This window comes from Ammospiza nelsoni, chromosome 23 (assembly GCF_027579445.1).
Source record: "Ammospiza nelsoni isolate bAmmNel1 chromosome 23, bAmmNel1.pri, whole genome shotgun sequence".
Lineage (NCBI taxonomy): Eukaryota > Metazoa > Chordata > Aves > Passeriformes > Passerellidae > Ammospiza > Ammospiza nelsoni.
In genome coordinates, this window is record NC_080655.1 from 4,920,623 (window position 1) to 4,936,477 (window position 15,855).

Genomic DNA, 15,855 nt, shown 5'->3' on the forward strand with positions numbered 1-15,855 from the left:
AAACCTCATACCCAAGACTTTGCATTATTATATCCCTTCCCTGAAGAGCCTCAGGTCACTGAGATGGCAGAGCAGAGACAGGCAGGATCACAGCTGACACAAAAACGTGCCTATGAGCAGAGGTGGGATGAGGTCTCACCCACTCACCCATTTAGGGGAAAATCCCTTAGAAATTCCTGCTCCTTTCAAAGCACAGTGGGGCCAGAAAGGAGGGATGAAAACGAAGGTTAACTCCAGCCTAAAAACATGTTTAAGAACAACACTGCACCAGCCCCAGAACACGTGTAGGAGGGTGGTGTGTCCTCCCAAGGGGAGGCTGGTTCCATTCTGGGGTGGTGGGCACAGCACAGGGCACTGGGCACAGCCCCAGCCTCGCACACAGCCCAGGAAAATGCGAACACGACGATGCAGTGCCAACCTAGGTATAACAGCCCCAGCCTCCCACCAAACACAGAGTGTAGGAAAGCCCCAAAGAGCCCCTTTGTAAGTAAACACTACAAAGGTGGCAGCACCCCCATCCTCACAGATGGCTCCCATCAGTGCACACAATGCTGTGTCCCCAAACAGCGGAGCAGCCCCCAAAGCCCTCCCAAAGCACATTCACAACAACAGAGTCTGCTGTGACCCCCAGACACCTCCTCAGCCCACTCCAGCATATCCTGTGACCCCCAGACACCCCCTCAACCACAGCCCCCTCCAGCATATCCTCTGTGACCCCCAGACACCCCCCCAGCCCCACATCCCTTGTGACAGCCACACACCCCCCAGACCCTCATCCACGTCACCTGTGATCCCCAGATACTCCCGAACCCCCTCCAAAGCCCATTCACAACAACGGAGCCTCCTGTGACCCCCAGCGAGTCCCTTAGCCCTCTCCCCATGTTTCCTGTGACCCTCAGGCCCCTCTCGGCCCCGCGCTCTCCTCTGTGCCCGCCGGGCCAGGAAAGCTCCCCCCCCAACCCCCTTTTCCGGACACAGAGCGCACTGCGGGCGCCCCCAGGCCCGCAACCGCCCTCAGAGCATGGAGAGCACGGAGAAAACCCCCCGAAGGTCAAAGAAGAGCGGGAAGGAGCCCCCAAAGCCCCGCGGGGTCCTCGGCCGCCCCCCCCTCGAGGCCTCACTCACCGCGTCCCCGCCGCGGCCGCTCCCTCAGGCGGGCGGTGGGCGGGGCCCCGCCTCTGAGCCCCGCCCGCCGCCCACGCCGCCACCTGATTGGACCAGCTCCGTGATTGGCTTCCCTAGTTGACCAATGGAAAACGAGAGAGCAGGAGGGGGCGGGGCGCGAGGAGGCGGTGCCCGCGGGGAGCGGAGCCCGCCCAGTCCAGCCCAGTTCCCTCCCAGTCCCCTCCCACAGCCCCTTTCTGTCCCTAAAAGCGCCTCCCAATCCCATCCCCTGCCCTCTAAGTCTATCCCAGTCCCCTCCCACAGCCCCTTTCTGTCCCTAAAAGCGCCTCCCAATCCCATCCCCTGCCCTCTAAGTCTATCCCAGTCCCCTCCCACAGCCCCTTTCTGTCCCTAAAAGCGCCTCCCAGTCCCATCCCCTGCCCTCTAAGTCTATCCCAGTCCCCTCCCACAGCCCCTTTCTGTCCCTAAAAGCGCCTCCCAGTCCCATCCACCCCCCTCCAAGTCTATCCCAGTCCGCTTCCAGTCCATCCCCGTATATCCCAGTCTATGCCGGTGCCCCCGGTGGTTCCAGAGCCCTTCGAGTGCCCCTTCTTGTCCCTCCCAGTCCCATGCACCTCCCAGTCTATCCCAGCGCCTTAACAGTCCACTCCCAGTGCCCTTTTTGTCCCTAAAAGTGCCTCGCAGTCCTTCCCAGTCGCGTCCAATCCCTCCCAAATCCCATCCAATCCCCTCCAAATCTATTCCAGTCACTCCCAGTCCATCCCAGTCGCCTCCCAGTGCCCTCCAAATCTGTATCTATTCCTGTCACTCCCAGTCCATCCCATTACCCCCCCAGTCGCTCCCAGTCGCCTCTTAGTACCCCTTTCGTTCCTAAAACTGTACTTTTTGTCCCTCACAGTCCCTTCAAAGCCCATCCCAGTTACCCGTGTAACCCCACAGCTTGTGTGCCCGCACATCCCCGGCTGTGCTCGGGGTCGGTGGGCACCTCCCGGTGCGCTCCCATCTCCCGGTGCGCTCCCACTTCCCGCTGCTCCGGGACCGCTGCGCCGTTTTCCCCCCTTTCCCCCTGGGGGAGAGAAAGGACGAGCCCCGCTCCTGGAGCTGCTCCCGGCGTGTCCCGGGATCGCTCCGTCCTCCCGGAGGAAGAGGAGGAGGAGGAGGAGGAGATGCGTGTCCGCCCGCGGGGCCCCGGGAGCGTGAGGTTCCCCGGTTCTGTCCCGGTACCGGGTGGAGCGGGGCGAGCCGCGGGGCCTCGGGAGCAGGAGATTCCCCGCTATCGGTACCGGGCGGATCGGGGCTCAGCGGAGCAGGAGGTTCCCCGGTGCTGTCCCGGTACCGTTACGGAGCAGAGCCCCGGGATCAGGAGGTTTCCCGGTACCGGTACCGGTACGGAGCAGAGCCCCGGGATCAGGAGGTTTCCCGGTACCGGTACGGAGCAGAGCCCCGGGATCAGGAGGTTCCCCGGTACCGGTACGGAGCAGAGCCCCGGGATCAGGAGGTTTCCCGGTACCGGTACCGGGCGGAGCGAGCCGAGCCGCGGTTCCCCGGCGGGGGCGGGGGGAGCAGGACCCGGCCCCGGGCGCTGCCCCCGTTGCTCTCCGGCCTCCCGGGGCTCCCGCTCGTTTCGATTTCGTTTTTGGCCGGGATCGCGGCGCGGGGACGGGCGCGGAGCGCGGCGGGCTCCGCTCGCACCGGGCCGGCCATGCAGGTAGGAGCCGGCCCCGGTCCCTGTCCTCCCTCCTCCCGGCCCCTCTCGGGATTTCTCCTCCTCTCTTCGGGCTCGTTATGATGCTTGAATCCTCGCTCGTTGTTCTGTTTATGCTGGGTATGATGTTCTGTGCCTTCAGACTGGCAGAACAACAAAAAGCTAATAATGTAGAGGTAAATCGTGTTGGATGCTGCGAAAAAGTTGATATATGATGAAGAATATAATTTTGAAAATGAGGGTGAAGGTGAAGCAATGTTTGTGGAGTACAGAAAACAATTGAAACTGTTGCTTTGTCAGGTTTCAGCAGGATTACTGTTGGCATCTGTCCGCAGAGGTTTAACACTGCACTCCAGAACTGGCAGAGTACACAATTTATAGAAGTGGCAATAAGGCTGCTGTATTTGTTGGCTCTTGGTGCTCATTTCTCACAAATTTGCCCTAAACCAGGACAAAATTTGCTGGAAGTTCATGCCCTGGAGGGTGAGCCCCTACCCCACCTCCAAACAGCCTCACAGAGCAGCCAGGAGCCTCTGTTCCCCCATTGGGTTCTGAGCAAAAAGCTCCTCTCACACATCTGGGGGCTCCTTTCCACCCTGCTTTTTCTCACTTTCCCACTCAAACACCCCCAAGGACAGTATTTCCTCTGGAAGCAAAAAAAAAATCTCAGAAAAGTCTGAAAGCAGCTAAGCAGGGATAAAAGCAAGAACATAAAATTAGTATAACACAATAAAAATTCAGAATGTATCTCAAGGCCTATAAATATTTAGGAGCAAGAAAAATACCAGATTTGTTCTGGTTTTACTGTAAATCTCGTTTGTAAAAGAGTCACAACAATAGGAGAAAATTAAAATAACTTTTAGAGAGTTCTAGACAAAATACACTGCTGATTTCTTTCACTTTTATTTTCCCCAGAGCTTGTTGCTTAGAGTGAATCTGAAAGACAGTTTGTGTTGCTGCCAAGCCTGCTCAGAGTTTATTCTGGAGTCTCACTGTTCTCCTCATGCAGTGTCATGTAGCTGCCTGCTTTTTAAATCCAATCCAGTGACCACCAAATTGTCCTTCTTTTTCAGAAGGAAAATTCTGAAATGTTCAAGAATTTCAGAATTCAGGATTCAGCAATCCTCACAACAGCCTGGTGTAACTCCCAGGGAAGCATTTCCCCCTGGACTGATGCACTGTATTGCTCCTGTCTCCTCTTGTCCTGATTTTGGGAGCTTCAGCTTTGCCTTTAAGGTGTGTCCAGCTCCCATCTCCTCACCCCTCATTTTCAGAGGGCTCAACTCCTCTGCCTGCACACACAGTCAGGGGGTGGCTGCTCTAAATCACCTGCAAAAGCCTGAAGTGCTCAGAGTTGGTAACTGCTTCAGAAAATACCATTTGACAGCAAAATTGTTAATTTTCCAGTGAGCGAAGCTGAGAAATCGCTGGGATCCACATTAATAGGTTTTTAAGGGGAAACATTATCTGCCTGGCTGCCAGTAATATTTCAAGATCTGGATGTGGCTGGAAGCAGGATCTGAGCTCCCTTCTGGTTCACATACCCTGGCTGAGAGGGAAAAGTAATTCTTGAGGGGGCCAGAACTCCATGGAGAGTGAGCAAGAGGAGATTGCATCCCCCTAAACCATGGGATGGCCATTCCCACTTATGCCCAAATGATCCCTGGGGAGAGTGAGAGATCCCTCTCCATACGGTGTTTTCAAAAATCAAAACACTGCTGCCAGGTTTATTTTAACAGCTCTAAAGAACTGAAGTGGTCCCCTAAAACCTTGAGCATCCATTGAGCATCAGAGGGTCCTGCAGGAGCACAGGCACTGCAGGCTCTGCCAGCCTCAGCTCCATCTCCCACTTCCCTGCAGCCATGGGAAGTGGGGATGGGTAATCCCCATCCAGAGCCTGAATGAGGGCAGGTTCCTCTGCTAAAGAGCTGGAGAAAGGATCTCTTGGTGACCAGGGACTGGAAAAGTGTGAGGAAGAGATGTAGACAACACATCACATCTGTGGTTGCTGAAAGTCTGGTCAGAGAAAGAATCGGGTAAACTTTCCCAAGCATTACTCTGGGAAGTTTGAGAAAGTAATTCTTGAGGGAAAGAATTCTTGGGGAAAGAATTAAAACAATCCTTAATTTTTACAACTAGTGTTTTAAACATATTATTTACTTATAAAATATTTACAAGAAGGGTGGTATTCCTAATTAACCAATAGCATAAAGAGTATTAATTAAAGACCAATCAAGTCCAACTTTATCATAGCTATCTATAAAAGAATAAATAGTGTCTAATAAAATTTACATTTACCTTCTAAGAACCTAAGAGGTTTTGTCACTTCATTCATCCTTAATGCAAAAATATCACATGTCACATCACATCACACTGCTATGAGAAACCAGTTAGGAAATACTGGAGCAGGTGGAGTGTCTTGGTTTGGAAAGCCAGGTGTCTGCTAAGGAAAGCAGGAACCTCCCCTGAAATGGAAAATGTAAACCTTCCCCTCCAAATTGCTATAAATTTTAAATTAAGGGGCTCTCAGGCAAAGATATGGGAGCAGGAATAACAGTTCTTTAATAGGGAAGGAAAAAAAAAGGATAAAATAAACAGTGCAGTACACTAGAAAAACAACACTGCCAGAGTCAGAACCCAGCCTGACACCCTGTGGGTCAGGGTGTTGGCAGCAGTCCCATTGGAATTGTGGCTCAGCCCTCCTGCAGTGTCAGGGCTGGTTCTGCTGGAGCAGGGATCCTGGAGAAAGGTGCAGTCTCTGCCTCTGAAGATCCAGGGGAAGAAGAGGCAGCTGCTGTTCCTCTGGGCAATCCAGTGCAGAAGCTGTGCTGGTGTTCCAGAATCTCCAGATTCTATCCGGGTAGGAATGCTTGGCTCCTCCCTCTGGGCTCACATCTCCCAATGGGATGCTGTAGTTCTTATCAGCCATGCAGGAACATTCAATAGCTGTTATCAGCAGATGTCTCCTTGGAGGGAGAAGTGATTGTGGAAGAGATGAGGAAAACTGCCCACTGAACAGAAGACAGCTGCCATACAGATGGCAAATAAACACAATCTGCTTGGCAATCCAGGACATAGAGGCACCTCCAAAGCAAAGGCAGGACCAGAATTTCTCCCCACTGATATATCTGATCTCTTCCCCAGGGCAAGGGGACCATCAGCTCCTCCAGCCCTGTGGTGGCAGTGTCAGTACCACCCTCATCCCAGGCCAGACCCTCACCCATCAGCACCGGGCAGATCTTCAGACTTCCAGGGAGGCTGAGTGAGTAGAGGTTAAGCAAGTCAGTGCTGCCCAAAAGGGAGTTGCCAGGGGATGGGACAGGGTGGGCACAGCCATGGTGTCACAGACATCTTTTATGAAAAATCCTTTCCTTAGGATTTTTCCTCCTGAGAAGCTGAGAGGCCTCAGGAACAAAATGTAAACATTATTTATCTGCTGCTGTAGAGTGCAACAAGTAGATCTTTGATTTGCCCATGTTAGATGTTTCTAATTAATGGCCAATCACAGTCAGCTGGCTCGGACAGAGAGTCCAAGATAAAGCGTTTGTTATCATTCCTTCTAATTCTATTATTAGCTAGCCTTCTGATGAAATCCTTTCTTCTATTCTTTTAGTGTAGTTTTCATATAATATATATCATAAAATAATAAATCAAGCCTTCTGAAACATGGAGCTAGATCCTCATCTCTTCCCTCATCCTAAAACCCCTGTGAACACGGTCACAGTGTCCCACCCAGGGACCATTCCCTGCTGGCAAGGGGGACAAGGCTTCCTCAGGGTTCATTTTCTCTCTTTGTGGTGTTTTTGACCCGTGAGTGCTTAATACAGAGGGAAAGTTTGGTGATGGAGAAGAAGCCCAACTCTGCCACTCAGCAGTTTGAGAACAGAGGTGTTTTCCTGGTTTCAGGAATCCAGCCCTCCCTGTGGAGCAAGGACGATGTGATCCACTGGCTGCGATGGGCTGAGAGGGAATATTCCCTGCGGCCCACTGAGCAGAGCAGGTTTGAAATGAATGGCAAAGCCTTGTGCATCCTCACCAAGGAGGACTTCAGACACCGAGCTCCCAGCTCAGGTGAGACCCAGGGGCTTGTGAGCACCTTCACAGCACAAGGTGGGGATCCAGGCACTCTTGTGGCTGCATCAAAGCCAGTGAAGTCCAGGGAGTGCAGCACTGGGCAGTAGGAGCTCAGGTCTCCGCTTGTTCATTGTCTTTCCATCATGCAAAATACACATGGTGCACATTCCAGGAAGCCACAGAAACTTTAAAAATCTTACAATGGTCAAGTTAATGGGTAACTTAAAAAACAGATAAAGTTTATTTTCCATTTAATTTTCTCTAATGTGTTGCTAGCACTATAGGTGTTTGATCCTGTTGTTTACTCTGAAAGGCTCTTTGTTACTTGATACCTTGAAATAAGATATCCATGGGGTATTAAGTTTGAAATGAACAGCAAAGCCTTGTGCACCCTCACCAAGGAGGATTTCAGACACCAAGCTCCCAGCTCAGGTTGGACCCAGGGGTTTGTGAGCACCATCCCAGCACAGGGAGTGCTCTGCTGAGAGGGCTCAGTGGGTCCCAGCAGAGCAGGTTTTGAGCTGGAGATGAGGACAGCTCTTCCTTTCCCTGGTCCATCTGAACTGCAAATACTTTGGTGTGATGGAGAGAGACGGGGAGACTAACTTGGTGATCAGAATTCCATTTTATTGTGGGATACAAACACTTATGTACTATTTCAGGGAGACTAGTAATGTGTCCTGCAATGATTAGGTTAAAATCACATACACAAACTTATGCAAATAACAACATCTCCTGCTTGCAGAGTTTAATGGGATTTTCTTTCTTCAGGTCTAATTTTCAAAGTTCCATTTGCTTTTGCCAAGGCATCCTGTTATCAAATCTCTTTTGTTAACCAGGTCCAAAGTCCATGCTCTGTCTTGTGTCCCCCAACATTCCAACACTTTGGGATGGGGAATAACCCACACTCTGTAGTTCAGAATCTCAGCAACATAATTCAAACCATTATTCAAAGGCATCTGAGCAGAGTTTCCCTCCCTGCAGGGGACGTGCTGTATGAAATCCTCCAGTTCATTAAAACTCAGAGAAGAGCTCTGGTGTGCAGCCCCTTGCTGAACTCACCCTTCAGGAAAGCCAGGAGCACAGAGGAAGGTATGATGGGGGAAAAATACCCTGGGAGGGCAGCAGTGTCCAGCAGGCAGAACCTGCCTGGTTGCACACACCTGGGGCTTGGAGCTCAGCCTGCTGAAACCATCCCACACCCCCTGAGAGAGGCACCCAGGCCCAGCAAAGCCCAGGCCAGCTGGGGAGTTTGTAGTGATGCAGCGGCTCAGAACAGTGCTGTGGGGTCTGTGGCAAACTGGCAATGCTGTGACTTCCCTCAGAAACCTGCCTGCAGGTTGAGATTTGGGTCAGGGAGGGTCAAAGCCAGGCAGAGGCACAGCCCTGCTGGAGATCAGTCCTGCAGCATGGAAAGGGCTGAGGAGCTGGGCTGAGCTTACACAGAGATGCTGGGTCAGGGGGTGGGGTGGGGAGAGGGCCCAGGTGAGGTTGGTGGGGGGCAGTGAGGCTTCTTCATGTCCTTGAGGGGGCCAGGTTGGAGTTAGGGTGGGTTGGATTGGTGTCAGAAGGTGGATGTGTGTGGAGGTGGATCCGGGGGCACTTCCCTGGGCTCTTTACTGGTTCCTATGCAATGTAAATAACATATTGCATCCCCACAACAATTTACCAGGGGGTGCCTCTGCTCTGGGGCATTTTCCTCTACCAGTTTTTCTTCATCTGACCCTTACCCTACCTGACATCTCCTCTAACCCCCCTGGACTTTGTGCTGCTCCAGCCTTTGGAAAATCCCAGGCTTTCCTCAGCATCCTCCTCCTCTGTGGGCTGATCCCACCTGAAAACCACCCCAGGCTGTCCCTCCCCTCCTGTTTCAGGGCTGTGCAAAGTCTGGGACTCTAATGAACCACAGGGTGATTATTAGGGGTTTATTTTATTAGGGTTTTTTTTTGCAGGTGCAGACTGCAGTGCTGAGGCTGCCCCAGCTGTTTCCTCATGGCTGGGCTGTGCAGAGCAGCCCCTGTTCCACAGCCACAGGCAGCCACTGAACCTCTCCCACCACAGCTCAGAGAGTCCAGCTGCCATCTGCTCCTTCCCTGCTACCCTGTCGGCCCCAGTGGATGGGAAAATTGCAGGTAATTATGAATTTATAGCCTTGTTCCTTGGGGAAATGAGATGGTGCTTTGTCCTGTCTGCCCATCTGTCTCCTTTCCCCTCACTCCGTGCTTTTCCACCTCATTTTCCCCACCTGAAAAATTGTAATTGCTCTGAGATCTCACAGTAAAAGTCCTGTGCCTGAGCTCTGTGCTCTTCTCATATTTATTGTGTTGCCCTGATTTTTAAAGTTTTTCTAAGCCTTCTGATGTTTACATTTTTATAACAAACTTTCTCACACTCTTTACATAAATAACTTACTGTTTTGCATTCTTTTATGGAGGACTAAAAATTTACAAACTGTTGGTTTGTCCAGTGTCATTGGAGAGGTGGCACTGTCACTTTGAGCAATCTATAAATGTTAGAGTCAGCAATTAAAAACTCTGTTTTCACCTTGGAAGAGCTGCGTGTCTGTGGCATGTTATTTAGTGACAATTGTCTTAGTGACAGTGACTGTAGTGACAATTGTCATCTCAGAATCTCTGCAGGTCACAGTGACCCCAAGATGCATTAGAAAGTCTCTTTTCCCAGCCTGGCAGTTGAAGGAGTCAGAGCTCTTCTATTCTCCTTCTCAAAGTTGTTTATTGTTTCTGATCTATAAAATTCTTTCTCTGACCCACCAAGGTCTGTCTTGCAGGTCAGCTTGAGGCATACTGGTGTTATCTTTTTATACTAAAAACTATGTGTACATTATTTACAGTAACTTCCCAATACCTATCACCTATGTTAGACAGTGAGCTTCTACCTTAAACCAATCCAAAAATGCCAACATCACCCAGAAGATGGAGGCCAAGAAGAAGAAGAAGGAGAAAGGCTGGACATGCCCAGATTCCTCCATCTTGCCCCCTGAACCCACATGCTAAAACACCCCAAAAATCTATTTTTCACCTTGATGTCACTATAGGACATGAAACAACACAAGCTCACACACTGCTGCTCTCAAGGTGAGAAGAAAAGGGAAGTTTATTTCCTGGCTCTAACATTTATAGTTTTCTAAAAGAGACAGTGGATTGGAGGGTGGCAGTGCCACCTCTCCAATGACACTGGACAAACCAACAGTCCATCAAATTTCTCTTCTATAAAAGAATGCAAATCAATAAGTTATTTATAGAAAATATGTGAGAAAGTTTGCTATAAGAATGTGAACATCAGAAGGCTTTGAAATTCTTAAAAAATCAGGGCAACACCCTGTGACCAACTATTATTCTACTTAAACTCTCTTGGCTTGTAATTCTTCATATAAAGCTTGGTAATTGTTTTTTCCAAGGGCTAAACCAAAGGCACAGGGGTCTTGGGCTCTGTGCCAGGGTCTCTGAGCCCCTTGGGCAGGGGCTGGAGCCCTCCAGGGCAGCCAGAGGGATTTCCTGGGTCTCGGGTTTCTGGTTGTTAATTGCTGCCCTGAGATGTGCAGGATGTCTCTGTTTTGGCCCGCACATCCAAAGAACGAGTCAGAGCTCTTCAGTTTTCGGTCTTGATGTTGTTTGTTAATTCTTATCTATAAAATTTTCTTTCTGCCCAGCCGAGATCTGCTCAGCAGGGCAGCCACAGGCACTCTGTGTTGTCTTTTTATACTACAAACTCCATATAACATATTTACACTTAATTCCCAATACCCATCACCTATGTTAGACAGTGCACTTCTCCTCTAAACCAATGCCAAAGTGCCACCATCACTGCAGGAAATGGAGAACAAGAAGAAGAAGAAGAAGAAGAAAGGCTGGACACGCCCAAGTTCCTCCATCTTGTCCCCATAACCCCCATACCAAAAATCCTAAAATCTACATTTTCACCCTGTGATAATTTTATTATTATACTGTTTAAAGTTCAGTGACTTTCAGGTCCTCATACAAAGCTGGCAACTTGCTCCAGGGGTCACAATCAAATCCCCAGGTGCTCTGGGCTGTGTGCTCTGAGCCTCCAGCGGGGTCCTGGGGAACTCTGGACACCCAGAGGGATGCACTGAGTTCCACACCTGGGTTCGGACATTGTTGCTCTAAATGTGCAATAGTGCTGCTGGGGCAGGCTGGCAGGGTGGCAGCTCTGTGCCCAGCAGCTGCCCCTGCTCAGACTGCAGGCTGCTCTGGGAGTACGTGTACCAGCTGCTGGCCGACCGCCGCTACGAGCCCTACATCAGGTGGGAGGACAGGGAGGCCAAGGTGTTCCGCGTCGTCAACCCCAACGGGCTGGCCCAGCTCTGGGGCAACCACAAGGTGAGTGCACCTGACAGGGAGTTCGGCATCCCTGAGAAGGAGTTTGGCATCCCTGCATGTCCCTTTCATGAGCTGCTCCCTAGAGATCGTGGCCCAGGCCTGGGGAGGGGGACATGGGGGGCGTAGGGTTAATGTCGGGATCTCTAGCAGGTCAGAGTGACCCCGAGAAAAGTTGGAAAGTCTCTTTTCCCTGCCCAGTGATTGAAGAAGGAGTCAGAACTCTCAGTTCTCGGTCTCAAGGTTGTTTATTGTATCTTATCTGTAAAATTGTTTTCTCCTGCCCAGGTCCGTCCAGCAGGACAGTTCCAGGCACTCTGCCTGCCCCCAGGGCAGTGTTATGTCTTTATACTAAAAACTACATGTACAATATTTACAATTACTTTCCAATACCTATCACCTGTGTTAGGCAGTGAGCTTCTACTCTAAACCAATCTGTAAGTGCCAACATCACAGCAGAAGATGGAGGCCAAGAAGAAGAAGGGGAAATGCTGGACACACCCAGTTCCCTCCATCTTGCCTCCTGAACCCCCATACCAGAAACCCTAAAATCTACTTTTCCACCCTGTGATAACTTCACTATTATTCTACCTAAACTGTTGTGGCTTGCAGATCTTCATACAAGGTTGGTAATTTGCTCCACAGATCATAATCAAACCCACAGGTGTTTTGGGCTCTGTGCCAGGGTCTCTGAGCCCCCTGGCAGGGTCTGGGCTGCTCAGGACAGCCAGAGGGATGTCCTGGCTCCTGACAGGTTAGTGGGAGATGCCAGCCTGGTGGTTAAAGTGGGACTTTCTCACCTCTTGGAAAGGAAACCATGAAGCCAGTCTGGGGTAGGGACCCACACTACAGACCCACAGTGCCCCAAACCTCCTCAAATGTCCCATGTGTGGCCCTGCTGCACACAGAACCAGAGCAAGACTTGTGGCTCTGGGTTTTTTGCTCAACACCCCACAATCCTTCTCTCCTTCCAGAACCGGATGAACATGACCTATGAGAAGATGTCACGAGCTCTCAGACACTACTACAAACTCAACATCATCAAGAAGGAGCCAGGGCAGAAGCTGTTGTTCAGGTGAGGTGAAGCAGAGCAGGGAAATGACATGGATGGGGCACGGGAAGGCGATGAGCTCCAGATGTTGGCAGCTGCTTCATCCAGCAGCATCCTCCCCTGCACACACCCCAGTGGGTTTGTCCAGGCTCTGTCCTGTGCCAGCTGGGACCTCAGGGCTTCCTGGGATCCTCAGCAAAGCCCAGGGATGGCAAATCCCCTCTGAGCTCCAGAGCTCAGCTGATCACAGACTCATGGAAGGGTTTGGGTTGGAAGAAACCTCAAAGTTCATCTCATTCCACCCCTGCCATGCACCTTCCACTCTCCCAAGTTGCTCCAAGCCCCATCCAACCTGTCCTTGTTGAGGGCAAAGGCTCCAGCATTTACAGCCTGGTTTGGGGCTGGGTTTGGACATGCCCTTAAAGTCACCACAAAAATCTATTTCAGGTTTTTGAAGACTCCTGGGGAGGCTGTGCATGAGAAATCCAGCAAACTGGAGCAGCTGGAGAATGAGGACCATGAAGATTTGAAGGAGGACCCAGTGGAGGTTTCAGCACAGTAAATCTTTGGAGGCCTCACTTGAGAGCATCACAGGGACCCTTGTGCTTTGCTGGCAGTGTTGGTGTCTCCTGCCTCTCCTGCACAGAAGGCCACAGAGCTGGCCTGGATTTCAAAGCCTGATGTGAGCCAAACTGGGCCATCTCTGGGGTTTTGTTAGCAAAGAACACCCAGAAGGTGCCCCCAGCCCAAAGCACAGGGGGATGTGTGGGCTGCTCCTCTGCTGGCTCCTCTCCTGCTCTTTGGAAGGAAATGTGATATTTTTGCTGTGAAATTTTGATGCTTGTCTTTAAGGTCCAAACCTGTGGAAAGGATCCCTCTGTTCTCCCAGGGAGATGAGCAGAGCAGGAGTTTGGGCAGTGGGAGCTGTGCCAGCTGTGAGTGAGGGCACATTGCAAACTTGGTGCATGCTTCAATCTCTGCTCCTGTGAGGCTGCTCCTGGGACTGAGGTCAGGATTGGGCTGAAACACCTGCCTGGATCAGGCCTGGCTGCAGCTCCATGGTTGCCCATAGCTGGTATTCACTTTAACTCCTTTCTCTCCAGGTAACGACTTCTGTAATTAATTTTGTGATTAAATAATGTGACAAGAAACAAAGCCAGTAACAAATATGACCCCACCCATGGTCAGATATGTGATTATTTGTTTTGAGTTTGAAGCAGGAATACCTGAAGTGAACAGAGTGTCTGTATGTGAGTGTGTGAAAACAGAAAATACCCACTACTATTTTCACTTTGCTTTCCATAGAGGAAATAAAATGCTGTGACTGTAAGGGTGAAAATCTCACTTCTTGCTGAAGGTCTGAAATCGGGAAATCCAAGCTTTCCTCGTGTAAAACCAGCTCCTGTGGGCACCCACATCTCCTCCCCAACATCTTTTGGCAGCTGCTAAGGCAGAGGCCACCAGTCTGAGCTGCTCAGCAGGGTGAGCATAGCACAAAACATGTGGTTGCACCATGAGGTTTCCACCAAAACTGTTTACTGCCAACCTGAAAGTACAATTCCTTTGGCTGTAACTGGTCTTGGTCCTGCAGAACTACTGCACACCTGCAGCCTGAGATGCTGTGTGGGCAGTAGCCAGTAAGAGACAGTGGTGGGATGGGTGGTGGCTGGATGGCAAAGCTTCAGCAGGGCAACATCTCTGGAAATATTTCACTTCCAGAAAAAATCACCGGCTCGGTGTCAGAACAGAGGGGCTTGAGAATCTGAGTGATGGAGGAGGAGGAAATGAGGAGCTCCAGTGGGGAAATGAGTGTGAGGGCACAGCCTGGGGGAGATCCTGGCTGGGAAGGGAGGGAAGGGAGGCACAGTCCCTGCTGAGAGAGGGGCTGAATGTTCCCAGCACCCACCCAGCTGCAGCTGGGGATGCTCCACAGCAGGGAGGGGCAGTGAAGCACCCAAACCTCATCCTTCCCTCCCCAAAGGATGCTTTTTGTCCCAAGGAAGAGTCAAACCAACTCTTTCTCGGGGTGAAATCCTTCAGCTTTGGTGGGAGAGCAGATCTCCTTCCTTGGGAGCTGTAACATCCAGGCCCTGTGCTGCTCCTGGGATAGGCACCCATGGGTGCATTTTTCCTCATCTCCTCTTTCCCCTCCACTTTCTTGCAACAGAACCAGCCCTGATGGCTCCTGAGATCCCTTCTCCACCTGTGTTTGGTTTGCTGGGGCAGGTGACAGTTGGTGGCCCTGGCTCTTGTGCTGTGCCCACAGGGAGTGTGTGGAGTGACCTCTCTTCTCCTGCTTTCCAAATGATGATGACCAAAGATCACTCTGGGCTTGGCTGGGGATTTCCTTTCCTGGCTGGGAAGCTGCCAAAAGCCCTCAACCCTCCCTGTGCCTCCCTGAGCAGCTCCAGACGGGTTTTGTGGGGTGACAATCCAAGGGCACCTTTGCAGGGATGGGTTGGAATGAGTTGGAAAGCTCCTAGGAAGGTTTCATGTACCTCCTGGAGCAATACCTGCCTTTCCCTGTGCCATACAGAGCAGGAGGGCTGTAAACCTGCAGCTTGGCTGGAACAGGAACCCATCCCTGTCAGTAAACAATGAAATAACCTTGCTTATGCCAGGGAGTTTGGTGTGGGGGTGTAGGGAGGGACAGCACACGGCTCTTGGTGACTTCTGGGGTTCAGGGGCTGTGAAACACAGACAGGTGCCTCATGTGGGCTTCCCCAGAGGTTTCCAGGGCTTCATTTCCTGGAGAACATCAGCCACCCTTCAGCAACCCCACACCTGCTGGTGTTTGGGGCAGGGCATTGCTCATTGCTCATCTGCTGGGGGAAACCAAAAACCACACCCAGGGCTGGAGGAAAAGAGGATTTGCTTTGGGGGCTGGTGCCCACCACCCTCTTGGATCAGAGGAACTGCAGAACTGCGCTGAGAGGTTTCCACTGAGGCCATGTGTTGGCTGGGGCAGGGAGCAGTGGCTGCCCTCAACAGCCCACCATGGTCCAGGTGTTCCCTTCCACACCCCACCATGGTCCAGGTGTTCTCTTCCACACCCCACCATGGTCCAGGTGTTTCTCTGAACACCCCACTATGGTCCAGGTGTTCCCTTCCACACCCCACCATGGTCCAGGTGTTTCTCTGAACACCCCACCATGGTCCAGGTGTTCCCTTCCACACCCCACCATGGTCCAGGTGTTCTCTTCCACATCCTGCCATGGTCCAGGTGTTCTCTTCCACACCCCACCATGGTCCAGGTGTTCCCTTCCACACCCCACCATGGTCCAGGTGTTCTCTTCCACACCCCACCATGGTCCAGGTGTTCCCCCCAACTCCCTGCCATGGTCTAGGTGATCCCAACACCCCACCATGCTCTAGGTGTTCCCTTCTACACCCTGCCATGCTCCAGATGTTCTCCTCAACACCCTGCCATGGTCCAGGTGTTCCCCTCCACACCCTGCCATGGTTCAGATTCTTCTCTCCACACCACCACCATGGATGAGATCTGCAGCTGCTGTGTTTTTGTGCCCAGGTTTCTGGTTGGT

General features: G+C 51.5%; 2 protein-coding genes across 3 annotated transcripts in view; one reads left to right on the forward strand and one right to left on the reverse strand.

Annotated features, from left to right (window-relative positions):
- The window catches only part of KCTD20 (potassium channel tetramerization domain containing 20), a 33,020-nt gene extending 31,860 nt beyond the window's left edge, over positions 1 to 1,160 (reverse strand). The window contains exon 1 of one of the 2 annotated variants that reach the window (XM_059488112.1): positions 1,126 to 1,160. The gene's annotated coding sequence lies outside the window, so the exon portion shown is untranslated. The remainder of the gene's footprint in view (positions 1 to 1,125) is intronic. The other variant, XM_059488113.1, reaches the window with a different exon arrangement.
- Positions 1,161 to 3,952: 2,792 nt separating this feature from the next.
- ETV7 (ETS variant transcription factor 7) lies at positions 3,953 to 13,652 on the forward strand. Its single transcript, XM_059488002.1, has 8 exons — positions 3,953 to 4,066; positions 5,975 to 6,092; positions 6,737 to 6,901; positions 7,889 to 7,996; positions 8,857 to 9,036; positions 11,123 to 11,265; positions 12,237 to 12,337; positions 12,761 to 13,652. The coding sequence occupies exons 1-8, from the start codon at positions 4,004 to 4,006 to the stop codon at positions 12,873 to 12,875; spliced, it is 993 nt and encodes a 330-aa protein (XP_059343985.1). The 5' UTR covers positions 3,953 to 4,003; the 3' UTR covers positions 12,876 to 13,652.
- The last annotated feature ends 2,203 nt before the right edge of the window (positions 13,653 to 15,855 follow it).

Excerpts from the sequence above, each read along its gene's own strand:
- ETV7 (XM_059488002.1), top strand. The coding sequence starts at position 4,004 with ATGCACTGTATTGCTCCTGTCTCCTCTTGTCCTGATTTTGGGAGCTTC. Across the intron at positions 6,902-7,888 it reads ACACCGAGCTCCCAGCTCAG|GGGACGTGCTGTATGAAATC; the intron begins GTGAGACCCAGG and ends CCCTCCCTGCAG. Across the intron at positions 9,037-11,122 it reads AGTGGATGGGAAAATTGCAG|ACTGCAGGCTGCTCTGGGAG; the intron begins GTAATTATGAAT and ends GCCCCTGCTCAG.